Source organism: Colletotrichum truncatum (genome assembly GCF_014235925.2).
Source record: "Colletotrichum truncatum strain CMES1059 chromosome Unknown Contig_0002, whole genome shotgun sequence".
NCBI classification, from domain to species: domain Eukaryota; kingdom Fungi; phylum Ascomycota; class Sordariomycetes; order Glomerellales; family Glomerellaceae; genus Colletotrichum; species Colletotrichum truncatum.
This window is the reverse complement of record NW_027222399.1, coordinates 5661226-5685479: the sequence shown is the minus strand read 5'-3', so window position 1 is coordinate 5685479 and position 24254 is coordinate 5661226. Positions and strand designations below refer to the sequence as shown.

General features: G+C 51.1%; 3 protein-coding genes across 3 annotated transcripts; all 3 read right to left on the bottom strand.

Moving 5' to 3' along the window:
* Window positions 1–73: 73 nt before the first annotated feature.
* On the bottom strand, window positions 74–1324 carry CTRU02_204506 (bacilysin biosynthesis oxidoreductase bacc; the record flags this gene model as incomplete). The annotated part of the gene is made up of 3 exons (XM_036720978.2): window positions 74–551; window positions 641–892; window positions 966–1324. The coding sequence occupies 3 exons, from the start codon at window positions 1322–1324 to the stop codon at window positions 74–76; spliced, it is 1089 nt and encodes a 362-aa protein (XP_036586962.2).
* Window positions 1325–12287: 10963 nt separating this feature from the next.
* CTRU02_204505 (uncharacterized protein) lies at window positions 12288–12846 on the bottom strand (the record flags this gene model as incomplete). The annotated part of the gene is made up of 3 exons (XM_070204389.1): window positions 12288–12518; window positions 12574–12792; window positions 12817–12846. 3 exons carry the CDS (start codon window positions 12844–12846, stop codon window positions 12288–12290), a joined length of 480 nt encoding a protein of 159 aa, XP_070062152.1.
* A 418-nt stretch (window positions 12847–13264) lies between these two features.
* On the bottom strand, window positions 13265–16423 carry CTRU02_204504 (ste ste20 paka protein kinase; the record flags this gene model as incomplete). The annotated part of the gene is made up of 4 exons (XM_036720977.1): window positions 13265–13366; window positions 13418–13752; window positions 13807–15181; window positions 15404–16423. 4 exons carry the CDS (start codon window positions 16421–16423, stop codon window positions 13265–13267), a joined length of 2832 nt encoding a protein of 943 aa, XP_036586961.1.
* Window positions 16424–24254: the final 7831 nt, after the last annotated feature.

The following is a 24254-nucleotide window of genomic DNA, read 5'->3' as shown; positions in this document are numbered from 1 at the left end:
AAGCTGGAAACTTGCCATATTCGTGCGATGTCATCCCAGAAATGGTACTGGACTGACAAGCTCATGCACAAGCTTAGTAGCAAGTGTAACCTCCGTCAATGATGACGTTAGAACCAGTCATGAAGCTGGAGGCGTCACTAGCCAGGAAAACGCAGAGACCGTTGAGGTCGTCGACATTACCAAGACGGTCCTGGGGAGTGAGCGACTTCCAGATCTTCTTCTGGGCATCAAGGGCAGGGACACGGTTGAGGGCAGTGTCCATGTATCCGGGGGAGATACAGTTGACGCGGATGTTGTACTTGGCCCACTCAGCAGCAAGAGACTTGCCGAATTGGATAACGCCAGCCTTGGAGGCGTTGTAGCAAGACTGCTCCTGGGGATAGTTGACGATGCTACCAGACATGGAGGCGACCAGGATGATGGAGCCAGGCTTGCCAGCCTTCATCATGGCACGACCAACAGACTGGGACATCAGGAAGGAACCCGTCAGATTGATGTCGATGAGGCGACGGAACATGGCGGGGTCGTAGGTCTCGGCCTTGATGTTGGAGCTGCACAAAGACGTATGTTAGTGGGGCTGCTAAGCGAAATGGGGAATGTTGTGCATTTTATGCACACCACGATGTGGGGAATGACGTACTCGGCGATACCGGCAGAGTTGACAAGAACATCAGGAGCACCGTAGAGCTCAACAACGGAATCGACCGCAGCGTTAATGGCGGCACCGTCACGAACATCTACCTTAAAGAAGGTAACGGGCAAGCCAGTCTTCTGGTGCAGCTCTGCAGCAGCTTCATCTCCCAACTCCTGGTTGGCGTCAAAAATGACAAGAGCTTTGGCACCAGCCTCAGCGCAGGCACGCGCCATGTAGTTGCCCAAACCACGAGCGCCACTAGGAATTGACATCAGCGATCAAGTTCAATTGTGCAATGATAAGAAGCTCAATTGCAAAGAGAAAAACTTACCCAGTAACAACAATGGTTTTTCCCATGACAGAGAGCTTCTGCATCATAGGAGGCATGGAATCGTAGGTCTTGCGGGTAAGAGGAACGACGTTGTCATTCTCAGGCTCAGGGGTGGGTGTCTCGGTGGGGGGGCGAGAGTCGTGCTCGCGAACAGGAATCGAGAAATGATCCGATTGACCAGTGCCCTTAGCATCAGGGGCGTAGACGGAGACAGGAATCTCCTTCTCACGAACAACATCGCTCTTGAAAGCGGTCGCAGAGACCGAGAAGGGGCGGGCAACCTGGCTGCGAACAACGAGACGGGGAGCGACGCGGGGAGCGAAGCGAGAGAGGCGGAGGGCAGAACGAACGGCGGACATTGTTACTGCTATTCGGATATTGGTATTGGTAAAGATGGGTAGTCTTGTTCGTAGATCAAGGGAGAGGGTATGTTGAAGAGCGAACAAAAGTCTTTTGACCGTTGATGTAGGCGCGAGGATGGGAAGTTTGCGCAAGGGTCAAGCTTCAAAGGGGGGAGAAGCAGGATGAAAACAGAATGAAGGGTGGATGGGGGAAGGCAGGACGCAGAGGTGAGTAGGAGCGGGAGCAAGTTGATATAGGTCCAAGGGGGAGTGAAGACGTGGCCCGTGTATGCTCAGGTAAGGAGGGAAGGAGGAAAGGGACTGTCCGTTGAGACGGTGAGGTCAGCCTGGGAAGGTACAGCTGGTACATGAGGCAGGTATGGGGGCCTGATATGAGGAAGGAACGGGACAGCTACGGTAAGGTCTTGCCAAGCTGGCTGTTTAGGCTACGCTAAGGAGGGGAGGGAAGGTATCCAGGGCCGTCAGCTATCCGTATGTGTACCTTCCCAGCTGCAGTTCCCTAAGAGGACCTTCCTAGTGTCGCAAGTGATAGACGTGGAGAATCTGGGCGTGGCGCGTGGTGACTGCGGAACTGCTCTGCTGCTGGCCCCCCCGAGACCCAATTTAAAAAAAAAAAAAATACATTCACCAAGATATTCTAGGCTGTTGGAGCCCCTGTGGGTGTGGGCGCTGAATGGGATTGTTTCGGCCGGTCGGGATGTGATGGGATGAGATGCGTAATGGTAAGATCTGGACACACCCTTTCGGTTTTGCTGTTGCTGCCGTTGCAGGGGTGGCAGTCTTTCTGTTGCATGGGATTGGGGGGCAATCGCATGCACTGCAACACACACCCGTGGGCGGACATAACTGGAAATTCAGCGAGCTAGGGAGCTAGTGTAGAGGCAAGACGGGCAATGTTTTCAATAGGTGCCAGGGTGCGTCAATGTCCATAGTATATGGAAAAGCGTATATGCTAGCAGTGGACATAGCAGAACTATCACAAATTGAATGGTCCTTCCCCAAGCTTAGATACTGTCATTTTCCTCGTAAAAAGCACTGTGAAATACGATACTTAACAGGGCATCTCTTAAGGCTTTATGGCAAGTAGCAGGTTGTAATGGAACCTCTCTACACTACATAGTGTGTATCTACGTGTAGCTTGGAGACCTTCGCACTTCGAATCTGGGCAGATAAGCCCGGGACTCCAGCAGCTGGGAACCTTGGGATGGGCGGCACTAGTGAGGTGGAGTGCAGTACAGCGTCAAGGTGCAGTTGGTGTGGGTGGCGGCTACTCCGTCCGTCCTGTCCGTCAGGGCCCCGGCCTGGGTGCTGCGACGCTAATGCAGAGCCCACCGTAGCGTCAAACCCCCCCAGCAAATCCACCGTACCGTAAAAAAGGGTAGCTATCTAGCGTTTTTTAAGGTACAGATACGCCACATGGCCACGCTGCTTGATGTGCAACTCTGCCAGATTCTGAGCTTAGTTGACGGGTCCCCGGGTCCCAACTTGATGTTGAAAGGAGACCCCTGGTGCTTTCACCAGTGAAGGTTCACGACAGGCGGCGATAGTGACAATAAGTCCGCCTGAGCCCTGCCACGGGGAGTGGGCCGAGTTGGGACGAAGGCTCGCCGCCCTCTTGTTATTCGCCATGGAAGACCAGAAAGAAAAGCTTGAGTTGAGGCGACCTCGCTACGTAAGGAATCCCCAACACCATTGAGGGAGGCGTCTGTCGCAACTGGTGCACCCAAGAACCGTCTTCAGGGGCGTCATGGTGTGAACTGCCGCCTTGATGGAGGGGGACAACAGAATGCTACTCTAGGATATTGCCTGCATGCTCGTTGGCTTGCTTACTTGAGTAGTATGAGGAACTCTCCGACTGGGCTGGGCTAGTGGTGCCCAACATTCAGAAACATGCTTCTGTCTCTTCTTCCAGCCGTCTATCTCAGCATAGCCCGCCCGTTCTTGAGTCGGGCAAGGTTGTCAGGTACTGTGAAGGCGGGCTGGTTTGTCACCTGTTTCTTCTGTGTCTGATTGTGCTTCTGAGAAAACTGTGTCTAGAGTCTGGAACGTTGACTCTGAGAGAAGAACTGACTTCAACAATCAACTCGTGTTAGCGTCAATAGCTGCTAGCAGTCTAGCCGTAACTCTTTGCTTCCCGGACTTTGCAGTAATCTTTAAGCACTGTCCCAATAAAAAGTTGACAATTCAAACGTTCCTTTTGCGTCAAACCTGCTGCAGCTCTACTGACAATGAGCCCACAGCGAACGCTCTTTATGTGGTCGACAGTAACGGGCCCTGAATCTTGGCCAATAAGCCAAAATGATCCGTATTTTCATTTATCTTGCTTCACTCTCACATGGGTTGCTCAGAATAGTTGCCAGACGACCCCCCCAACGGCAGAGAGCTGAAGGCAAATACAAACGGTCAAGTGGCAAATAGCGGCGTGTCGATCCTTTTTCGCATAGTCCCCAGCAAGCTCGCTCTGACAGCCTGGTGGGGTTAATGGGGCGCTATGATGTAGATGATGAACCCTGGGGTTTTCCGCTTCTTCTCCGCTTACGCTTTTCTGGTTGCGCTTTCGAAGCTCAAAGCACAGATCAATCACCCCAACCCGATGAATACTTTTGTGATTTGTTACGCAATGATAACGGAAGCTGACCCAATAGAGGGAACAATTTGAGAGACAATCGCACTGTTTGGATGTTGCGCGTCTCCAAGCAGCAGCACACTAGAATTACTTTCACGACCATTCAATTCATTGATTAATCGAGGGCCCTTGTGTTTGCCATGAAAGGTGGCGCGCGGTGGGCAACAGAGCACAAAAAAAAACCAAAAAACCCACACACATCACGTCTAAAGACGATCTCTTTGCCGGGGTTACCAGTAATGAGGTGGGAGAGATCTCACCATTGGGGCGGCGAGGCTGTCGCATCGAGGCAGGAAACGGTTGGCACACGGCGGTTGGCCCATAGCCAGAACTTATTTCTTCCCCATGTCTTCCAAAAATATGTCGCTCGCGCTCACCGTTGTCTTCCCATATAAGGGGTCTTTTGTCGATGCTCGCGCCACGATGGCCAATATCGTTATTGCCTCTCGACGAGTGCTACGATGCAGATCTAAACCGCGCAACGACCAAATTGCTGGAAGATGCACTATTGTCGATGTATCTGGCGCTGTTGTCCGTTTGTCTGTCTGTCTGTCTAGGATGTTTGCGAACTTGGAAATGTCTTAGATGCGAAGCACTCTCTCCGATTCCGCACACGGGAAAAAGGTCAGGGTTAGGTGAGATGTCTTCCTTTCCCGTGTCAATAACATGAGAAAGGAGAGGACTAAGATGGACGTGAATAAATTAAATAACACTTACGAGATATGGGGAACCCTAGCAAGACGTGCGTAATCTCACTGTCGACAGTCGGGTAACTTCCTGGGTGTCTTGGCAGTGACCGAACTACAATTTGGTACGTTGAGAGCCCTGAAACCGCATATTTTGGCTAGGAAAATCATACGGGACAAGCTGGCTTTCACCCTTAACCACTACTAGTACTTCCATTGCAAGTGGTTTTCACACATTTAGATCTAAGAGCGACTTTAGGATGGTTGAAAGCTTTTTGAGAAGTGACGTCCGCTTCGTACGACTCTTCTCTTGGTTACGAAGATAGCAACTCGGAGCTGTGGGGGAAAATGGTTACACAGGTGTCTAGGCTGTCAGCATATGCGAGTCTTATAAGCAGACCTTGAGGATCAGGTCTAGAACTCGAAGAGAACCTCCTATCACCCTTTGCATCTTTCAGCTAGGTGATAATCAATACGTTTGACGTACGGTGGACTCTCTGAAGGCTGGCTGGTAAGGGGACACGTTGCCATCCGTTAGCTCCAGAAACCGTTTCACCAGGCTAGTTTGCGAAAACATTAATTCTCTTAGCCTGTCGACGACATATCTCATCCAGGCATGCGAAAACGTGGGATGGACAACTGTCTGGTAGTGCTACGCTGCCCCATGTCTCCTCTAGTAGCACCAGCACAGGGGTAGCTGTCTTCTTCTGAGCTACCTGGCCTCTCGAGCCTCTGTTTCCGCCTTCATTCCGTTCGGCCCCTGGCAGCGAACCAGGGAGATTGTAGCAAGGTGGTAGCCAAGAGCGTCGTCCATGAAGTGGGCGTCGAGAAGCTTGTCAATACAATGGATGGCATGCTCTCTTCTTAGGGAGGTCGCTAGGCTGTGCTATCACTAGCGGTCGGGTGGTGGTTGATGGTCCTAAATTTGGTACCAGTGGCCCGTTCCCGTTCTGTGTCTGCAGATATGCCAGCTTGAGCATCCTTAGCGTTGTCGGCATGCGCCGGTAGCAGGGGTTGACAGCAGAAGGTCTCAAACCCCCAGCGTCGGATGGATTGCCATAACGCGGAGGAGTTGGTGGATTTTTTTGGAACTCGATTCCTTGCGTTTTTGTTGCTTCCTAGGACCCTATTTAAAAGGCCAAGTCCTTGGCCAGGAATACCCTTTCTGCAGAACAAGTAACAGTTGTGGCTCTCTTTTGTAAAGGCTACTGCCTTTTAGATGGAATTGCATCTCGAGATGGTAATCTTCGTGTGTGACTGTTTGAGGACAACTAGGGCAAAGGGCAGGCTTGGTTGGGTCAGGCTGTTCCAATCTTGCTGGCAGCTTCATGTACCCAGAAGCAAGGATATCTCATGTTGAGAGACTGAGCGCCGCGGTTGCTGGTCCTGTTCCCGGTTGGGGGGAGCTATACATATCTGGGGACCACTGACAACCCTGAGCGTGGAGAAAGGAGACGCTCCCCGTCCCTTGTCGCCGTGGGGACTTGGAAAGGAGCTAGCTGCGCCTCACCGAGAAGCTCATCTAGAAGTATGTCTCTTGTGGGAGGACATCGGGCAAGGAGCTAAGCTGTGCTGGCTGTATGCTGCGACGGTGAGAAGATAATGATGCCATGGGTGTCTTATTGATTATGGTCAGATGATGGGAAAAGATTTTCACAGGAGTTGGCGTTGGCCGGCTTGGCTCAGACATCCCTGGTGAGCCGCATCAGTTGCTGCGACTTTTCTTTTGTCAATTGAGATGGTGCAGCTTGCAAGCAAGGAAAACGTTGCGGTCTAGTGAAGACCATGGATAAAAGTATGGCAGCTGACATTGAGCTCGGCATTCTATTTCCTTTTGTATGTTCGACTCTTTCCAGTTTGAAAAAGTGGCACCAGCCTCCAACTGGAGGATACCTTCACGATGTCTGATGATGCTACAGGGCAAACTTTTTTGTGGGCAAACAAACTCCTATCCCATTCTGAAGCTGTCGTACAAGCATACCTGATCGTTCCAAGTGGCTGTTTCCCCTAAGGGCGCCCTTGTTGGGCTGGAGCTTCCGCAATCCGCTGGTGACGAAGCGATGCATGCGCGATGTGCCTGAACCCAGCTTAAAATGGAAAGATGTAATTTGGACAGGTGCCAAGGCGGAAACCTTAACACCTGCCCGAACATGGGCCCCGCAGCACCGACGTTCTTTTCCTACCTCTGTCCAAAATCAACTTGAAATTTTCATTCCTTCTCAAGGACCGTGGATGGGTAGCAGTCCCATTATCCATACTGTCATGACCTTTTAGTTTCCCAATTATGACCACACGACTTTAAACCTGGGTATGATCACTACTACCAAGAGTATGAGGACTTCGGATGCCACCACCCACCCGTTTTTGAGCTTCGTTAGACAAGAAATCATCACTAGCATTGCTTTTTGATCCCAACGAGCTTGGGATCACGGAACGTGTCCAGACTAATCCCACCGCACACGGCAATCATTGCAACCCGTCCGCATCTAACCTCCTCGTCCAACTACTAGTTTTTCGTGCCGTCTGTCACTCATACGGCAATGCCAATGGATGGCTAAGCCGTAATAGCTCGACAGCTCAGGGGGTGGGGGGATACTGAGCAGGGTGTTGAAAGGCCGCCTTGAGGTATGGCACGGGTTTGGATACTATCAACAGGAACTGACAGGGTCTTGTCGTTTCGCTCCACCAGAACTTACATTTTCCAGCTTCCATTCGCTGCAATGCAACCCTGCGAAAGCGCACGTTTCTATCCCCACAAAAACCATCCGTCGAGCGTCGAAGCACGGGCACTTCATCGTGACCCAGCATCAGCTGCCGTCTCCGCCTCCGCGGCTGCGTGCCTTTCATGCCGGGACTCTAGCGTCGAAACATCGTACGGGTCCCATTCTGTCCAGCATCGCATCAGTGGATCGTGAGGCTCACTTTCTGAGCTCCGCGTTCCGTACCCGCTGCCCATATACCCAACCTTACGGGAAAGTTCTGCCCAAGAAAACGTCAACTCCCGTCGAGCAAACCAACGAATGCCGACCCCGTCAATTCGAATCGTTAAGACTGGCCAAACTTTCTACCCTTGTTCTAGCTCGGCTCCGCAGGATTATTGTCAGATAATAATCCTACGGATCAAAGCTCCGATCGGCCTCCTCCAGGTAGGTGACTGGTCATAACTGTCAGCCGGAGAGCTGAGTTGCTCCTGATTGTGTTCTCTCAGAATTTCGGGAACTGTCAGATTCGCGATCCACTACTAATTTCCTGCTTCGCCGTCTATAGTGCTCCCGACGGTAAAGTCAATGGTCGATCACTAAGAAGTCTGGCACCCGGTCAATAATTAATACCACACGCCTACTTTGATGCGCTCCACTTGTCTTTTTTTGGGCCAAGTACAGTTCTCCAATTCTGGCCAGCCTGACCGGTTATACCGGTCCCGTTCTTGATGCACTTGGGTACATGTAAGCGACAGCCACCTGTTGCTTCTGCTTCCAGCCCGTTGATGGGGCCTTGCGCATGCCCGGCTCAGCAGGCATACAGCGATGAACTGCAATGCGAACACATCGGCTGGTCTCGCTTTAAGATGCCATCAACTGCAGTTACACTATAGCTGGCAGCATCGGCCATTCCCGTTATCTAGCCACAGCCTACACATTAACGTGCATCAAGCAAGCGACGACCCATTTGGTCCAAAAGCGGTTCCAGTTTGTTCGGAGAACGGATCATTCGGTAGGAGTCGTGTCGTCCACTAGCTGCCCCTTTGCGAAATACACCGCCTCTGTGGTTATGACTCAGTTGAATGGGCGACACTCAGTAACATCCTCTCACGTTAGCATTGTTAATCAGAATGACCCTTCAGTGGGGCTCGCCCTGCTTCAAGACATCGAACTCAAGCCTATCAACTTTATGACAATCGAGACCGGCTTATTGATATTAGAAGGCTTGCCGTGCAAGTCCGACGACGCGGCGAAAAGTTTTCAATCATCCCATCTGCAACCACATGTTCTGCGCAGGCGACCACCTTTCTACGCTTATGCCTGCCGTGAAAACGAGACGAAACAGTCCGTGACGGAAAGAACTTCTCGAAGCCTGCACATGTCAGGGCCCCCCCACCTCCACCTGTGCCCGCTGGGATGCCATGACCGAGCGTGGGTGCCGTGGGGGCCATCCCTTCTCCCGCCACGGCGTAATGAATTTTGTGCCAAGGATCTTGTCACTTTGTCATTTCTCTCAGTTGAGGTTTCGCATATGCTTACTCTAAGGACTTGATCTGGGAGTTTATCCCACACCTCTTTCCCGCCGTTTGGTTCTGTGCGAAATTGGACAGGGACTCTCCCGGGAAAAGGGTGAACCTACAGCCCTGCCTGCAGCTAATGCTGATTCATGGTAATGTTGGCGGTCAGCGGGCTGCTTGATTTAGTCTTCAGTAACCACAGAGAAAGGATGAGAAAATGCTTCGACCGGGAATGGGAGGGCATGAACAGCCGCCAGCTCGAGAGAAAGTGTCGCCACAGATACGGACTACTCTCTTTACAATATTTATCTTTGACGGTTTGAGCAGTTCTAGTCGCACTTTGACCTTCTTCAAACCTGACCGGTACTGTTTCTTCTTGGCATATCCCGGGGCTTCACAACAGGACCATGCTGTTTAACTGTTTCAATTTATGTTTGCTCAATATCTCTTGGAAAAGAGGGCCGTGAAGAGCAGAAACCGAGTGGCGAAGACTTTAGAAAAGGATAAGAACTCAAGTCGTGGTCATAAGATGATGCAGGGACGGAGCCCGTCTGAAGAGCGACCTAGGTAGCGAGCCAAGTAATTGTAGTGGCTACTCTAACAGACTTTTGTCAACGATTACCCAAAAGCTTACTGTGTTACGTCGTTGCAGTTGGAATAGTTGTATGATGGTGTACAGGCGATATAGTGACTCAACCATCCTCCTGAATCTTCATCAAAATGACAAGGTCAATATACATGGGAAGCAAACTGGAGGACCATTGGAGTAGAGAATGTGGTAAGAAACATACGCATTCTACCATGCTTTTTGTAACACCCTTTGTCAGGGTTAAATCCTTCGCGTGGCATCCAATGGGTCAAAATTTCAAGTTCAAATAGATTGGGGGACAGCCGCTTTCAATGGCCATGCTCGGTTAACTGAATCGATAGTTGCGTTCGGTGGTCTGCTTTTCTCATGACCTGTGAGGGCCAAAACCTAGAAATCGCGTCTCAAAAGCCAAACATGTAGTTTTAGTATGAATGACATACAGATGATCTTACTATACTCATAGACTATGACATTGTATACACCGTTCTGCTCCTCGTTCTGGTGGATAAACTACCTAGGAAAGAGAGAATGGGAAGAGCGTGGACGTAAGGAGACACATAAAGATAGAACCAGGCGTATAAAGCCGATCACTGCAGTCCATGAGGAATTTTGGGTTGCTTCAGTTCGTCACCGGGCGTTGTGTGAGTTTTATAGCGCGGATAACTTGCCATTCCATGGGTCTTTCTGGTCAGTATCTGGCTTTCATTAGTATTTGGATAACTACGAGAGAATAAAACAGTGCCGTGCGGTGCGACGAACGTCACCGAGTAGGCCACGAGAAAGAAACTCGGATGGTTACTTTTTCAATGACTTCATTCTATCCTGACCCTTGAAATTGATGAGCGTACTGTCTGATGGGCCCATTTGTCCACCTTTTGAGCTCGGTTGGACAATTATCACTTGATCGATATGAATAACTTACTTATAACATCTCTATACTTGAACTCTCCTGAGGTTATTACATCCCAGCAAAAAACCCACTTGCTCAGATCAAACCGAAGACTGTAGTCGATGGACCGAATTTGCTGGTATGCCAAGGGCAGGGGGCACGCCGGCCTTAGGATGCTGTTGTACGCTCAAGTACGAAGAACAACGGCTTATATAGCCTCGTTGCAGTTCGTCGAGAGCTTGAAGAACATCAAGTGGGATAAGTTGACCGATGACCATCCTTGTTTGTTACTTAACCAAGGTAGTAATTTTATATACTCCTAGGCGATAGTGATGTACGGGTTAGACCCGATTTCATTAATCTCTTAATGCTGAGTTCCTTTTCATCTACATTGAATGTTCGGATGGTTGTAACCAGAGCCTAACGCAATATAACCCTTATCTTTGATGCCACTGCTCAGTCCAAGCCAACGGCCGAGAAACTAGACTCTGGGATAACCCACACTTGGAGAAATTCACAGCACTGAGGATATCCAGCAGGAAGATCAGCATAAACGAAGAAATGAGGCTAAAATCTCCTTAGGTTTTACAAATAGTCAGAGTGGTACTAGTAGGCAGATGCCAGCCTCCTGTAGAGCAAGGTTATAAGCCATGTATCGTTGATAGCTTTGTTCGCAGGATCTCAAAACACCCTGTGGGTCAATGAAACGGTTTGCGACAAGATTTTGGTGTAAACTGAAGCACAGGAACATACAAGAAAGTAGAAGAGAAACTGTAAGGTACTTTCAGACATGACGTTCTCCAGAGTATACGATAAACCTATGAAAGCCCTCCCGTGTATCTGAGCTGTAGACAAGGAGGGGCTTATTGAAACGTAGACAAATTGCTGTATCCGAGCTGTTCAGCCGTCGTAGTGTCTTTCTCACTGCTAGAAGATGACGGAGGTGGCTCACCCAAGCGTCAGAGAAAGTGGTCGCCTTTCCACATCCACTACCACACACTCGGCCGGTTCTTCTGTCGCCCGCGTAGGGGGGAAGAAGTTCCAAGAAGTTCCAAGGAACACGATAGCACCACCTCGTCCTACTTCAAGGCGAAGGTTTGATAGAGAACAACATTTACAGAATCCGAGAAGAATACTGCCCGTATACGTAGGCTTGTTTCTATACAAATAGCTCCATCCCTAAATGAACCCCTTCAAGTTGACTGGCACAAAAACGTCGATTACCAATTACATCCGCGAGGACATCTTGCGCCACAACGCCCTAACATCCACGAAACCCCTAAACTGAACGTAACAACAAGCACATTCTCACCGCATCTCAAAGGTCCAGCAAGGAGCCCCTACGCCAAGGAAAACCCCCACGACCCAGCCTCCCCCCAAAATATAAAAAAAAAACCCGACTATCGAAATCATTAGCAAGACGCTAGACAATGAATCTAACTGGCGTCATCTTACAAGGAAAGGCACCAAAAAAACAACAACGGAAAGACCCGCCTCGCATCGTCCGTCTATTGTTCAATCGATTTTCCTTTGTAGACAACCCACGCGCTGCTCCGTCGAGATAAAAGAACAAACGGAACAAAGAGCTAACAAGCCCGCAGTCCCACAACAGTGGGATGAGACCAACGGATTGCCGACCAATGAAAGCAAGAAAGAGAAGCTTCGAGTGGCGGCGCGGACCTCAGCTTAGTAGCCCACGCCTGTTCCATCTTCGCCTACTTAATGTCCCACAAGCTTTGAACACACATAACTTGCGAGGAAAACTTGGGCTTAAGGAGGCGGATTCTAGATTGAACAATCGTTACGGCAGACTGAATGGGCAAGACGAAACATGGCTGGGACGCTGTCATCAACGTCACCTCGCTTTCAAAGAATCATAAGCAAAAGGCTTTCTGAACTGTCCTTGGCCTGCTCGGCCTGAATGGTCATTCCTCTACTTAGTTAAGCCTCCCTAGACTAAGACTAAGAGCCGTTGAACCACCGCCTCGGTAGTCTCTTTCGTACATGACCAAAAATCAATGCCCAATGTGGGCAAGAGACGTATGGGACTAGAGAAAATAAGCCGGAAATTTGGCCTCTCGCATCTGTCCAGCATCGTCTCGTCCGAGAACCGATCCTTTCCCTTTTCGGATGTCCCGTACAAAGCAGAAAATATCCCACGACAGGTTTCAAAGGGGTATGCCTGTCTACCCCGACAAACGTGAGTTGGCCGCCCATTCCCGCTGGCCAAATCAAATCATGCGATTCATCGTCTCATCTCCTCTCTCAGCGACCGACTTCCAAGGTGACATTTTGTCACCAGCCTTGGGAATACACAATTGGTCCAAAGTGGATGTCTCAATCCAATGAGAAGAGAGGTTGCTCATATACAACCCAAGCCTGGCATTGAGGCAACTGGCGTGTCCAGGATTGTGGCCGCCTCTATTTGATGTGTAACAGGGAAAAAAAAAAAAAAAGAAAAGAGGAAAAAATGAGTTAATAAGACTTTGCTTGGTCGCCAACAAGTGCATATGCTGGATGATGTGCGCGCATAAGTCGTCAAGAAGAAAAAGAAAGAAAAAAGTAAGGCCGGAGAGTCCATGCCGAAACAGGTCAGGGATTCCTCCGACGTGGTATCTTGAAAGCAAGTAGAGTTATGATCGGTGGTCAAAAGTCTGCTAGCCATGGCGCACGCGTGCACTAGTTGCCTCGGACAAGCTGAAAGAACATCAAAGTGGTTTCGGTTCCAGATTGAACGGGCCAGTGCCGTTGGCATTTGAAAAGCGTCGTCGGGTCAATTATGCCAAGGCCAACACAAACTTCCTGGGTATCTCAATGCACAGGTAAAGGCAACCCCCTGGTGAGGGTTTGTTGTTGTCGTCAAGGTCGTGATTAATGTCGATGAGTCAACCGCCGAAAGATGTCCTTGGACGCACGGCTGAAGGCATCCTACTGCCCTTTCCTAGCCTTTTCTGCGAGGCGAGCTTCTCTGGCGGCGCGCACCAAGGGCGACAACTGAGAGAGATCAACACATCCCTTCATGAACTCATGCTACAGCCGAATTAGTACATATTCATAGCCGGAAGTGGCAGTTAAACTTACTCTCAGAAGGTCATGCGCACTAGCTCTCTTCTCGGGGTCGACCTTGAGCGCAAAGTAGAGGAAGTCACGGAAGACTGGTGACAGTTGTGCCTCCTCCTTGATTTGAGGGGTACCGTTGGTAGCGATCAACCACAACGCTCTCAGAGGAGACTCAGTCAGGTATGGGGGCTCTCCCTCAATCATCTCGATGGCCATGATACCAAGGGACCAAATATCGACCTTGCGGCCGTACTCCTTGCGCGTAACAACTTCAGGGGCCATCCAATAAGGCGTACCAACCATAGTAGTGCGCTTGTTCTGGGCCTCATTAATGGTCGCACAGAAACCGAAGTCGGCTATACAAGATCAGCATCTTCCACTATTTGCAAGTCAAGATAAACATGGCTTACTCAGCTTGATGTTTCCTTCCATCGACAGGAGAATGTTATCGGACTTGATATCACGGTGAATCACTCCCTTAGAGTGCAGGTGTTGCAGGCCCTTCAGCGTCTCCCGGCAAACGGAAGCAATCTGTCCCTCGGTCATGATGTTGAAGGTCACAACGTCAGTGAGGCTGCCGCCCTCCATGAACTCCATGACGACCCAGAGTTCGCCTCCACAAAGGTAGCTGTCGATGAAGTTAACAATGTTGGGGTGCGAGCTGTCCTTCATGACTAGGATTTCGTTGATGATCAGGTCTTTCTTCGGTTGCTGCTCCAGATTCATTTGCTTAATGGCCACCAGACGGTTGGTACCTCGCTCGTATCCAGTGTAGACGCCACCAGAGGCGCCCTGACCAATTTTATTGAAATTCTTGTACACTTCACGAGGATCGCCGTCTGAGCAAATGCGCTTGAGTGCAGCAACAACATCAATACCGGTACTTTGTCTGGGACGGTGTCGGGGTCTGGAGCCTGGGGCGCCGGGAACGCCAACCTGCTGTCGCTGGCCGGGACCGCCGTTGGTGGGACCTTGGGCATACTGGTGCTGCGACTGAGGAGGGGTCGGTTGCTGGGCGGGCTGTCTCTTGCTGGGAGCGCGGCCAATCTGGCCAGTCATGGCAGCTTGGGCCTGAGCTAGGGCCTGCTCCTGCTGCTGTTGCATGAGCTGTTGCTGGTAAATGTTCGCCTGCGCATTTTGGGGGTTAGGTGTGGGGGGAACGTAACCGGGTGCGGCGCCATTGACACGCGAGTTGGATCGGGATCGTGATCGGTGCTCTCCACGGTGCTCTTCGGGAAGCATAGGAACGTTCTCCTTGGGCGGTTGGTATGCGACCGGGGGCAAGTCCTCGCCGGGCTGAGACATTCCAATGCCGGAGTCCTTGGCGGGGTAGGGCGAGGGAGCGGACCTCATCGGGAGGCTAACGGGGGGCTTCGGGGCCGGGCGACTGGGCATGAGGTTTACATCCTTGCCGGGGCCTTTGGTGCCTCCTACCCCGGGAACGGGAGGTGGCTGGCGGGGGTTCTCAAAAGATCCTTCATGATTGACAGTTGGAAACCTAGGGCTCGCAGGTGGACTGATCATCGGAGACATACCCATATAACTTGTTGGCGGATACATGCCCGGCGACATGGCACCCGACGGCGAGTTGCCTGCATTTGCATATTGACGGTAATCAGGAGCTCTTGCATCGTGGAACTTCTCCAAGACCTGATCCTCGGCTGGCTTTTCCGTCGTTTCCTTGTAGAATGTGATGATGTCAACCATGGTTTGGGGGTTCTCCCTGCGTTCCTTCTCGGGAATTCCACTTTCGTTGATCAATCTCTGCCATTCTTTCGGAAGACCCTGAACAATTACAAGTCAGCCACACGGGATTGGGGCTTAGGGAAAAGAAAGGAACAGGCAACGAAGAGGGAGAGAACAAGTCGGATGGGGACCAAAAAGAAAATCGACCCGAAAAACATCAAAAAAAAAAACAAAAACAGGTAGTAAACGAGAGACTGCGATCGGTAGCAAAGTCGAGGGAGAGGCAGGAAAGAAGAGAAGATGAAACGGAGGGCCACTGACGGTAAATTGACCGGTAGAGCTGTCGTAGCCGACATGAGTGACGTGAACGGGGTTCTCAGGCGCCGAGATGACTGGCTTCTTTGGTGTGCCAACCAGACTGTTCATGAAGCCAGAAAAGCCCGACTTCTTGCGCAGAACACCCATCCGGGGCTCCTTTGCCTCGTCTGAATATCTCTTGGGGCTGATGACCGAGTTCTCCGCCCCCCGACCACCTTGTGATTTTTCATTCATCATTGCGGAATCGTTCGTGAAGCTCTGGGATTGTCGAAGTCTGGGGCTCCTGTTGACGCGTGTGTCGGTAGCGGACTTGAGCAGAGGCGTTGGTGCGTTCTGGCGCTGGTAAGCTGCACCTTGTTGGCCGTAAGGGTGCGGCAGAGGTAGAGGTTGAGCTGCGGCAACAGGGGATTTTGTCTGCTCGATACGGTTCAGAACCGCAGCACCGTCGAAGGGAGCGCCAATAAATTCGTCGTGGGGTTGCGACGAGAGAGGCGCGTTGGAGATGTCGGCGGGAGAATTGCTGGTGTGTGCGAGACCGATACCAACACCAACACCGATACCGACAGGGCTGCTGGTGCTGTGGTTGTTGTTGGTGTTGTTGTTTGGGAAGTGGTGGTGATTGTTGTTTTGGTGACTAAAGTTCTGGTGGTGAGGGAAGGCGTGGACGGCGTTGAAGGTGGAGGGCTGGGCCTGGGGGTTGTGGTAGGCACTTGGGGAAGGAGCGATGGCGGCGAACTGACCCTGAGGCAGAATGGGGGAAGGATTGGGAAGGTGCGTCTGACTTGAGGGAAGATGACGGGGAGAACTGTGAGCTGAAGCAGCGTTTGAGGGGGTCGTCCGCGCGGGTGGAGCAGAGGGAGCGCGCCTCAAACTGGTAGAGCTGCGTTTGCTCTGGAGAGATTGGGCGTCGATGCCACCATCGAGACCGCTAGACGAGCGGGTATGGTAGTGGGAGGGAGGCTTCTTGGTGAGCTTGCGACGTTGGGAGGTGCCGTTGGAAATAGGTGTGCTCTGGCTATCCATGATCCGCCCTAAAAAGTCTAAAACCGTCGAAGAAAGAGAAGCGAAAGAAAAAAGAGGGTATGAATAGAGGGTGTGTGAGGAGGAAAAAGTCGCTACGGGCACAATGCGATGCGGTTCCCGTCCCCTTGTGCCTTGTGCTCGAGAGGTGTATGTAGAGTAGTGTAATGTAAGGTATAGAGCAGCGGTAGCAGCAGGAGGAGAGGTGTAAGGTCTTCGCTATGTGCAATGCAGGTAAAAAAAGCAGTGTAGTAGTACGTCTTTTTGGAGACAGCCCATACCGGCGCTATCAGCATCCGCGGGTTTGAGAACCAGTGGCAGTGGCAGCGGGCAGCGGCAATCAGTCCAAGCACGCACCCTCGCTATGTCGCAGCGGCAGCAACCCAGCGACCAGCAACCAGCGGCAGGACTGCGCGCGCTGTACCGGAGTACGAAATACCTGGTATCAGTATACTGGGCTGGTTGGCAGGCAATTGATGGAACCTAGGTCGGTGTGACGCTGACTGTCACTGGCTGGGATGGAGACGAGAGTGGATTCTGGACTGTGTGGGTTCTGCTTCGTTGTTGTTGCTGCGGATGGAGACGCCTAATGGGCCCGGGGGCTGCTGTACGTACGGCTAAGGAGACCAGGCCTTTGCTTGGCCCTGCTTGGTGGGTGGATAGCAAGTACGTACGAGGCGAGGTACATGCGACAGGACAGGACAAGACAGGATCGCGACAGACAAAGAAAAAGAGAGTTGAGGGAGAGAGCGAGGCGTGTGCGGACGGGGTAAAGGTGTGTGTGTGTGTGTGTGTGTGTGAGTGTGAGAGAGCGATGCAGTCAGGCCAAGCCCTCAGTGGTGCTATGATGGGTGGTGGTGTTCAAGTTGCCTGTCTCTATTTCTCAGATTCAGGTTGTCTCTTTCTCTCTCCACCACTCGTCCTTGCCTCAGTGTGGTGGTTTCTTGCAAGGGAAAAAAAAAAAAAAAGACTAAAAGTGGGGCATACAAGTGGTGAGGGGTGGGCAAATGGGCTTGGGTAACGGAGAATGAATGGACACGGATGGGAGTGGGCTAACCATAGGCTGGGGGCCGTGTGGCCGTGTGGTGTGGTGGGGAGGTGGAGGCGCACCAGATAAAAATACGTACCTTTTTGTTTTTCCCTCTGTTCTGCGAGAGTACTTCCCCCAACAGCGTCTCCTCTTTTTTTTATTGTTTTATTATTATTTTTCCCGTCGCCCTGCGCTTTGAGATGACAGAGCCCTGGCTGCAGGACCGTGTGGGAGGGGCTCTCTACCCGTGCCTTGAGCTTAGAAGACACAGTGTGCTGTGCTCTAGTTGCACCTCATATCAAGATACAGAATAAGAGATGTGCAAAGCACTTCAAGATAGATGAACTACGGAGTAGAAACCAACGAATCCCGGCTGACGGGAAAGACAATTCGAGTTGCCGGATAGCGGCTCGCTCTCACTGGTCGCCTGCTGCTGAGAAGTTGGCCTGGAGCTTCATGTGCCGCGGCAAAAGAAGAAAACATAGACCACCACCACCACCACCACCGCCTACCACAGGGCGTTGCAACGTGCCTCACTATCAAGTACTACGGTAGTTGATGCACCATATTACTTCCATATGTACTAATCTCTCCTGCTGCAAAGTTACGTGTTTGGGCACCATGGAGCCCTCTGTTGTGCAGTCGACCGAGGTGGACTGCCAGGCCTGCAGGCAAGAGCATAAAGAAACCATACCTGGGTTAATGCTACCAGACATCTTTCTTCTTTTCCTTCCGTACCACCCCTTTGACAATGTTCTCTCGTCTTTCTGCCACATGCCCCTCGGCTCGCCTAGAGCCACCAGACTGCCGGCGGCTCCAGGTGGGCAGTGGACAGACCTGACCAGTGCGCGATGGTGCCACAGCGTGTGGTACTCGCGCTGTTCCTCATACAGTGTGATGCTGGCCCCAAAAAGGGCAATACTGCAAACTACCTCTCATTGTGCTTGCTCGCGACCACTGCGCTGACCTTCGAGCTGAATGAGATGTTCTTGTGTGTTTTGGGCCAGACGGGTGAATGGCAGAGTCAAAGACCGAGGTGGGGGCGTGTTCATAGCTTTGGCACATCGTATAGAAAAGAACTTTGCGCCCAGAATAGATGCAGAGTACTTCATCTGAAGTATATCTGGCAAGTCTGAGCTTCTCGTGCGTTTTGGTAGCTGCTAAGCAAGCCATTCGGGCACGGTACAGAGGCTAGTTCGGAGCTCAATCAGCCAGCATCGAGCCGCTGGCGTGTTTGGGTTTGGGGGGAGGGTAGGAGAGCTAGGGCAGCTGGTGCAGCTCATAGGCCCCGTCTGTGGTCCCTACTGATTGCTTCGGGAGGAGCGCAACGGCAGTAGTATGCTTGCCCTGCACCATTAAAGTAGGTTGCTGTCGGTGGTCTGCTTCAGTTGGCTGCGTGGTGCTGGAGCTTCGACCTGGTGGTTGATCCTTGATCAATCTTAACAGCGAGATGGGCGTCTCTGCTTGACGGAATTTGCTAATCGTTCGGCGGCTCTAGCCCTTGTGCGCCATGCGCTGCTGCAGTGCGGTTAGGCCAGGGTTTCGGGGGCCAAGGGTCAGGGTAGCCGTCACGGTCCTGGTCTCCAGTTGTGGTCAGGATCAGTATCAGTGGAGAGAAAGCTGAGGCACCAAGGGTCTTGAATCTGGGCCGGGGCATGACACCGAGAGGAGACTGCAGGGCCAGTACAGAGAACATCCGCAATGGACATGGTCATTACATAGTAATCCCATGATTGGGGCCATCTCAAACGTCTCCGTCCCGGCCAGTTGGTGTGCAGCAAGCCAATCCGTAGATGATATTTCACAAAGAAAGAGAGGCGCCGCAAAGAGGCCCTTTTTTTTTTTTTTTTCCCCTTCCCTCCTTACTTCCCCTCCTCCTGCCAACATCTGTTTCTGCTTGACGTATGCGTGCAGACAATGGCAGACTGCAGCCCCAGCTAGGTACAGATATCCTTTACCAAAGCACTTAAAGCTACTGCAGCTACGTGCTCTGCATTTAGGTACCGTGGTGTGGAAATGGATACCTTGTGGTACGTACGGCCGTAAGAGGCTAAATGAAGTATGCAATACTATGCAGCTCGTGCGGACGTAAATGACAATTTTGATCGGGGTCGAGGCCGACTTGAGGTTGGATGATGTTATGGATGTAAGGCAATGACCTGAGTGACGAGGGGGCAAGGGGCAGTCGAAGGGGGCCTGAGGGGAAATACATATGGAGGGGAAGTTGTGGAAAGGAGGGGAGGAAAGGGAGGGGATTGGAGGGAGGGGGAAGGCAGTAAGAGACGAGATGAAGGCGTTTGCTTTTTCCCCCCTTCCTGTGGCCCAGCTTCGTTTTATTTTGTTTTTATTTTTGTTCTTAGTCACTTAGGTCGTTTTAGCTGGTGTTAGTTCCGCCGACAGGGAAATGGTTTCTTACTGCGACAAATTTTAGCCGTTTGATTGCGACCGTATGGGTAGAGATTTTGTCGTACTGGGCTGACAAGAGGAAGCGAGGGACGGGAGAAGAATCCATGGTACCGTAAGATTGAGACGTGTGTAGCCGTCAAGCCTGAGGTATCTATCAACTTGCTCAGATTCTGTACCCTGGGTATGGATGAACACATGCACACATGTGCCTGCCTTGTAGTGGGAGTTGTTTGTCCTTCAACCTACCAGCGTAGTAGCAGCATCGCGGCCACTACAGTCCTCCATAACCCCCTCTGCCGCGCCCTATGTTTACCACGGAGACTATTGCGGCTGTGGCAGCTTTTACAGAGCTTCGGTGCCCAAGTGAGGCAAACCAAAACCACTCAACTTATCTTATGTGCGCAGCGATCCCAAATCAATTGTGTTGGTGAAGCAAGAGGAGTCATACGAAGAAGAAACAACAATCTTTCTGGGTTCAATTAGCCCCCATCGAAGCTCTTTTCGCCCCTTGGAAGATTATGTACCTTACAACAACTCTTGAATCTTGAGCTAAGCAGCTGCGATCCGGCCCAATCAGCCGAGGAAATGATGCTCATCTTTGTGCTCGCCCAAATCAAACACTTCCAAGTTCCCTTGCCCACTGCTTGCTAAACAGGTTACGATCAGCAGATGGAAGACGTCCAGAAGAATAAGAAGAAAAACGGTCCGACCAGATCTTGCGCTTGTGTCTATTTTCAGGTGAGCGATGTTGGCTAGCGTTCCTACCATAAACAGGTGAAGCAGAGGTACTCCCGTGATAGTGATAACAAAAAAAAAAAAAAAAGGGTTACAATACGTACCTTCATCCATTCCAGCAGACGTCAGTGCAGAATGGGGTTCCCGCTAGCCAATGCCTGGCTGGTCCTGAGGCCCTCGACCCGACATGAGCTGGGCCGGCAGGCCTGCCCTGGGAATTTGGATCTTGTTTCAAACCATCGGGGACTTGGACTTCCTGATCCACCAAGGGTCCCGGTAGTGTGTAATGCTTCAACGCTTTTGGTTTTTTCAGCGTCTTACATTCTTCGGCATGAAATTGTTTTCTTCTCCAGTGTCGGTCCTCCAACTGCAAAGGTTCCATAACCTGGTCGCTCGTCTGTTCGAATCCCTGAAGAAACAGGATGGTGTCCACCGAAATCGTATCCATCCCCTTCCGCCCGTTATCTGTTATTCTGTTCAACGCCGTTGTCAAATCCACATTGTTTCTGATGCCTTCCTGACGAGAAATTGACGAAAAACAACACATCCATGTCATTGGCGATGCACCTCGCGCAAGCACTCCGTCCCATCCCATCAACCCAGCCTAACATCCGTGCTTCCTAATCCTAATGGTGGTGTGAGTGAATGTGTGTGCCTGCAACTTCATACTAGTACCCGCCCGGGCCATGGGTTGCACCCAACTTGTCTGGTTGGAGGAGACGAAACTGGCCGAGGCCACCTTACCTAGCATCGCCAATGGAATGGCCTGAGAAGGCGACGGCGGCGGCCCTTTTTTTTCGCGTCCACTGAGACCGTTACACCTGTGAAATAAGGTCCCGTTCCCTGTACCAGGGTTGGCAGTGATAGACGGGGATGCCACCAAGGAACTCGCACTCAATGCCATCATCATTTCTCCTTTGGGGTTGTCGCCGCCCCTGCCTACCCGCTGGTTCCTCCCCGTTACGGGGTTCCCAGGAGATGAGCCCATCCATCCGAGCCATCGGGACGTGAAAAGATTCAAACAAAGTCGCCATTATTCTTGAACGCTACCTGCTGATTCTGTCCACCCTCCTCTTGCTTGCCGGCATGGGCAGCCTCGCCCGTCAAAATCCCTCACTCGAACTAAAGTCGCCCCCCAAGTTGTATTCTTTACCAGGAACCGTTCGTTCATCGTACTATGTACTCGTGAAGTCTCTTGAAGGGCAAGCGGCGTACATGCCACGCAACAATGATGCCACAAGTTACCGACCCGCTCAGGTTTTCGTTTCCGTGTTATGGTAGATAATACAGACAAAACAGGCAAAGTGAAGATGCTAATGGATTAATAACTCATCATGGCCGTGAAAAACAATAACCTCTTCAAGTCATATGCCGAGCCTTGCCGCCGCACCTTCCGCTCAATGCGGTTCTCCAGAACGCCCCACGGTTTTGTATTACGGGCATTCTGTTCATGGATCATCCCTTTTACCACAAGAGCTCAGCAACTCAGATTACCCTTTCACCTCTTTTCCCCTCCTTCCGTGTTCTGGGGAAGCTAGGCATGATTCATGATATAACAGCGAAGATCTATTATGGCGCCATTGAGAAAGTTTGTCTACATAGTATGGCCAGTTCATATGCCTTTTTGCCGGTGATTTTTGAACGCTACGAATGTCGAGTACCACGCTTAACTAGCTTCAAGGGTTTATTCCATATCAACTAATAAACCAGTGTGAACTGTGTCAGGGCATGATGGAAGTCTGTCGATCTTTCCGATCTGCGAAGGTGATGCTCTAGATGCTCTGTCGGGTCTTGGGTCTTGAATGTCCACATCCTCATAGGATTCAGCTATAGGCATGTTGAATTCAACTGTCGAGACCAAAATGAGCCTGTCTCAGGACGTTCGTCTTCCTTGTCACTCAGACTTATGACATACGATTTCCCCGCATTCGCATTCATCTCTTTCATCCTCACTTAATGGGGTCGAGTTGCTGATGCTATAGCACCTGCGACTCGTCGTCTTAACTTGAGACCGACCTCTTCTGAGAGGCTGCCAGTAGTAGCCCCCAATCACAATGTTTCTCTCCCTACTGTCCATGTTTGGCCACGTAACACAGCTGTGGGAGGCTTTGTTTGCTCTTGCAACAAGCCAAAGCCCCCCTTACCGCAGTTCCTGCAGATGCAGCATGTTTCTCGGGTGAGTTGTTTGCCCCTGCATCGAGTAGTGACCACTCGAATTTTACAATGGCTTGTAGTTTCATACGTTCACGTAACTATGTGTAAAACGGCTTGTGCCACCTCCGTGCTTAGGGCAAATTCATGGTTCTGGCTGTGTTCAACACACAAGCTGCCCATGGCTTCGGCGAGATTAAAACGTCAGACTGAATGTGAATGATGTTATTCGGTTGAAAACTATTACTACCACCCTCAAGCGAGCAGTTCTACATGACTTACGTTCGGGTAAATGCGCAAGTTCTTGCAGACTTGTTACAAGCCACCATACCTTCCTTCCTCTTTCCCCGAGGGACATCTAACTTGACTTTTTCTTTTCTTTTTCTTAAGTTAGGCGAGGACCCTCGGGTGGCCACATCAATCATGTTCCGGTATCGTATAAGGAGTAGCCCCCTAGCTAGTTGTCTGACTTCGTGTGCAACGTGAGGAAATGAGCTTGAGAAGGTTACATGAGCTTTGGCGCTTACAACAGCGAGCGTTTATTGGTGAATTCCACGTCAGTTTCTGCCACCTCGAGAACTCAGCTGGGAACGGCTCGTGCAATCAAGGAACAATACAACAAGAAGGCCCGAGACATCATATTAGCCTTGTAGTACGATAACAAGGGCCAGAAAAAAACACACACAATTAGTTTATTGCATTTGCTATTTGAAAGTCTCTAGGTTGTGGCTGTAGTGTTTTGAGGCACGCTTTGCCGGGTTTATGTTGCATTATGGTTGAAAGACGCATTTGGACATTAGTTTGATATGTACAGTACATCAAAGTGTCATTGCAGGGGATAAGTGAACAGATGCTCAGGTAGTATTCTAATAAGACACACAGTTCAATCTTCAATTGCTGCACGACACATAAGAAGCATCCATGTCTGTGATGATATGGCCATTCGAATAGTAGGCCGTGAAAGTTGTGCGGTCAGTGAATATTCGCCAGCTCAAAGCTGCAGTCATATAGAGAGGCATCTTTTGCATCCTTCACACATAAACCTCCGGCGAACGGGCCCTTGAATCTCGGTCTTTATCGGCCCCGGCCCCGAATCCCGGCCGGCAAGAGCTTCAAGGTCATCGGAGGCCAGGGAAACCAAGTGGGTAGAAGACGGTAGCTTGAGTCAAGCCGAACCCCACGTGATCCGGAGCTCCAATCCGAAGTCGTCCAATGAGTGCGGTTGGAATGGCCTAGTCTTTCCAGCTCCAATGCTTGCTGGACCGCTTACAACGCCTTAACAAATTAGGTTGTGGCTGAGGCTAAGGGTGGGGTATCATAAAGTGGAGAGCATCATGGGCAGGCGGAACCTTTCTGGAAGAAGGATCCCTGCCGGGGGGCCAGAAATTCCATCCCCAATTGAACAGCATCGTGGAGTCGAGAAACTTCCACCTCACCCTTTAGCCGATCCGAGCTTCGAGTCCATTTCGCTCTTCTACTTCCCCTCTCCTCTAACCATCAATTGGTTGGATT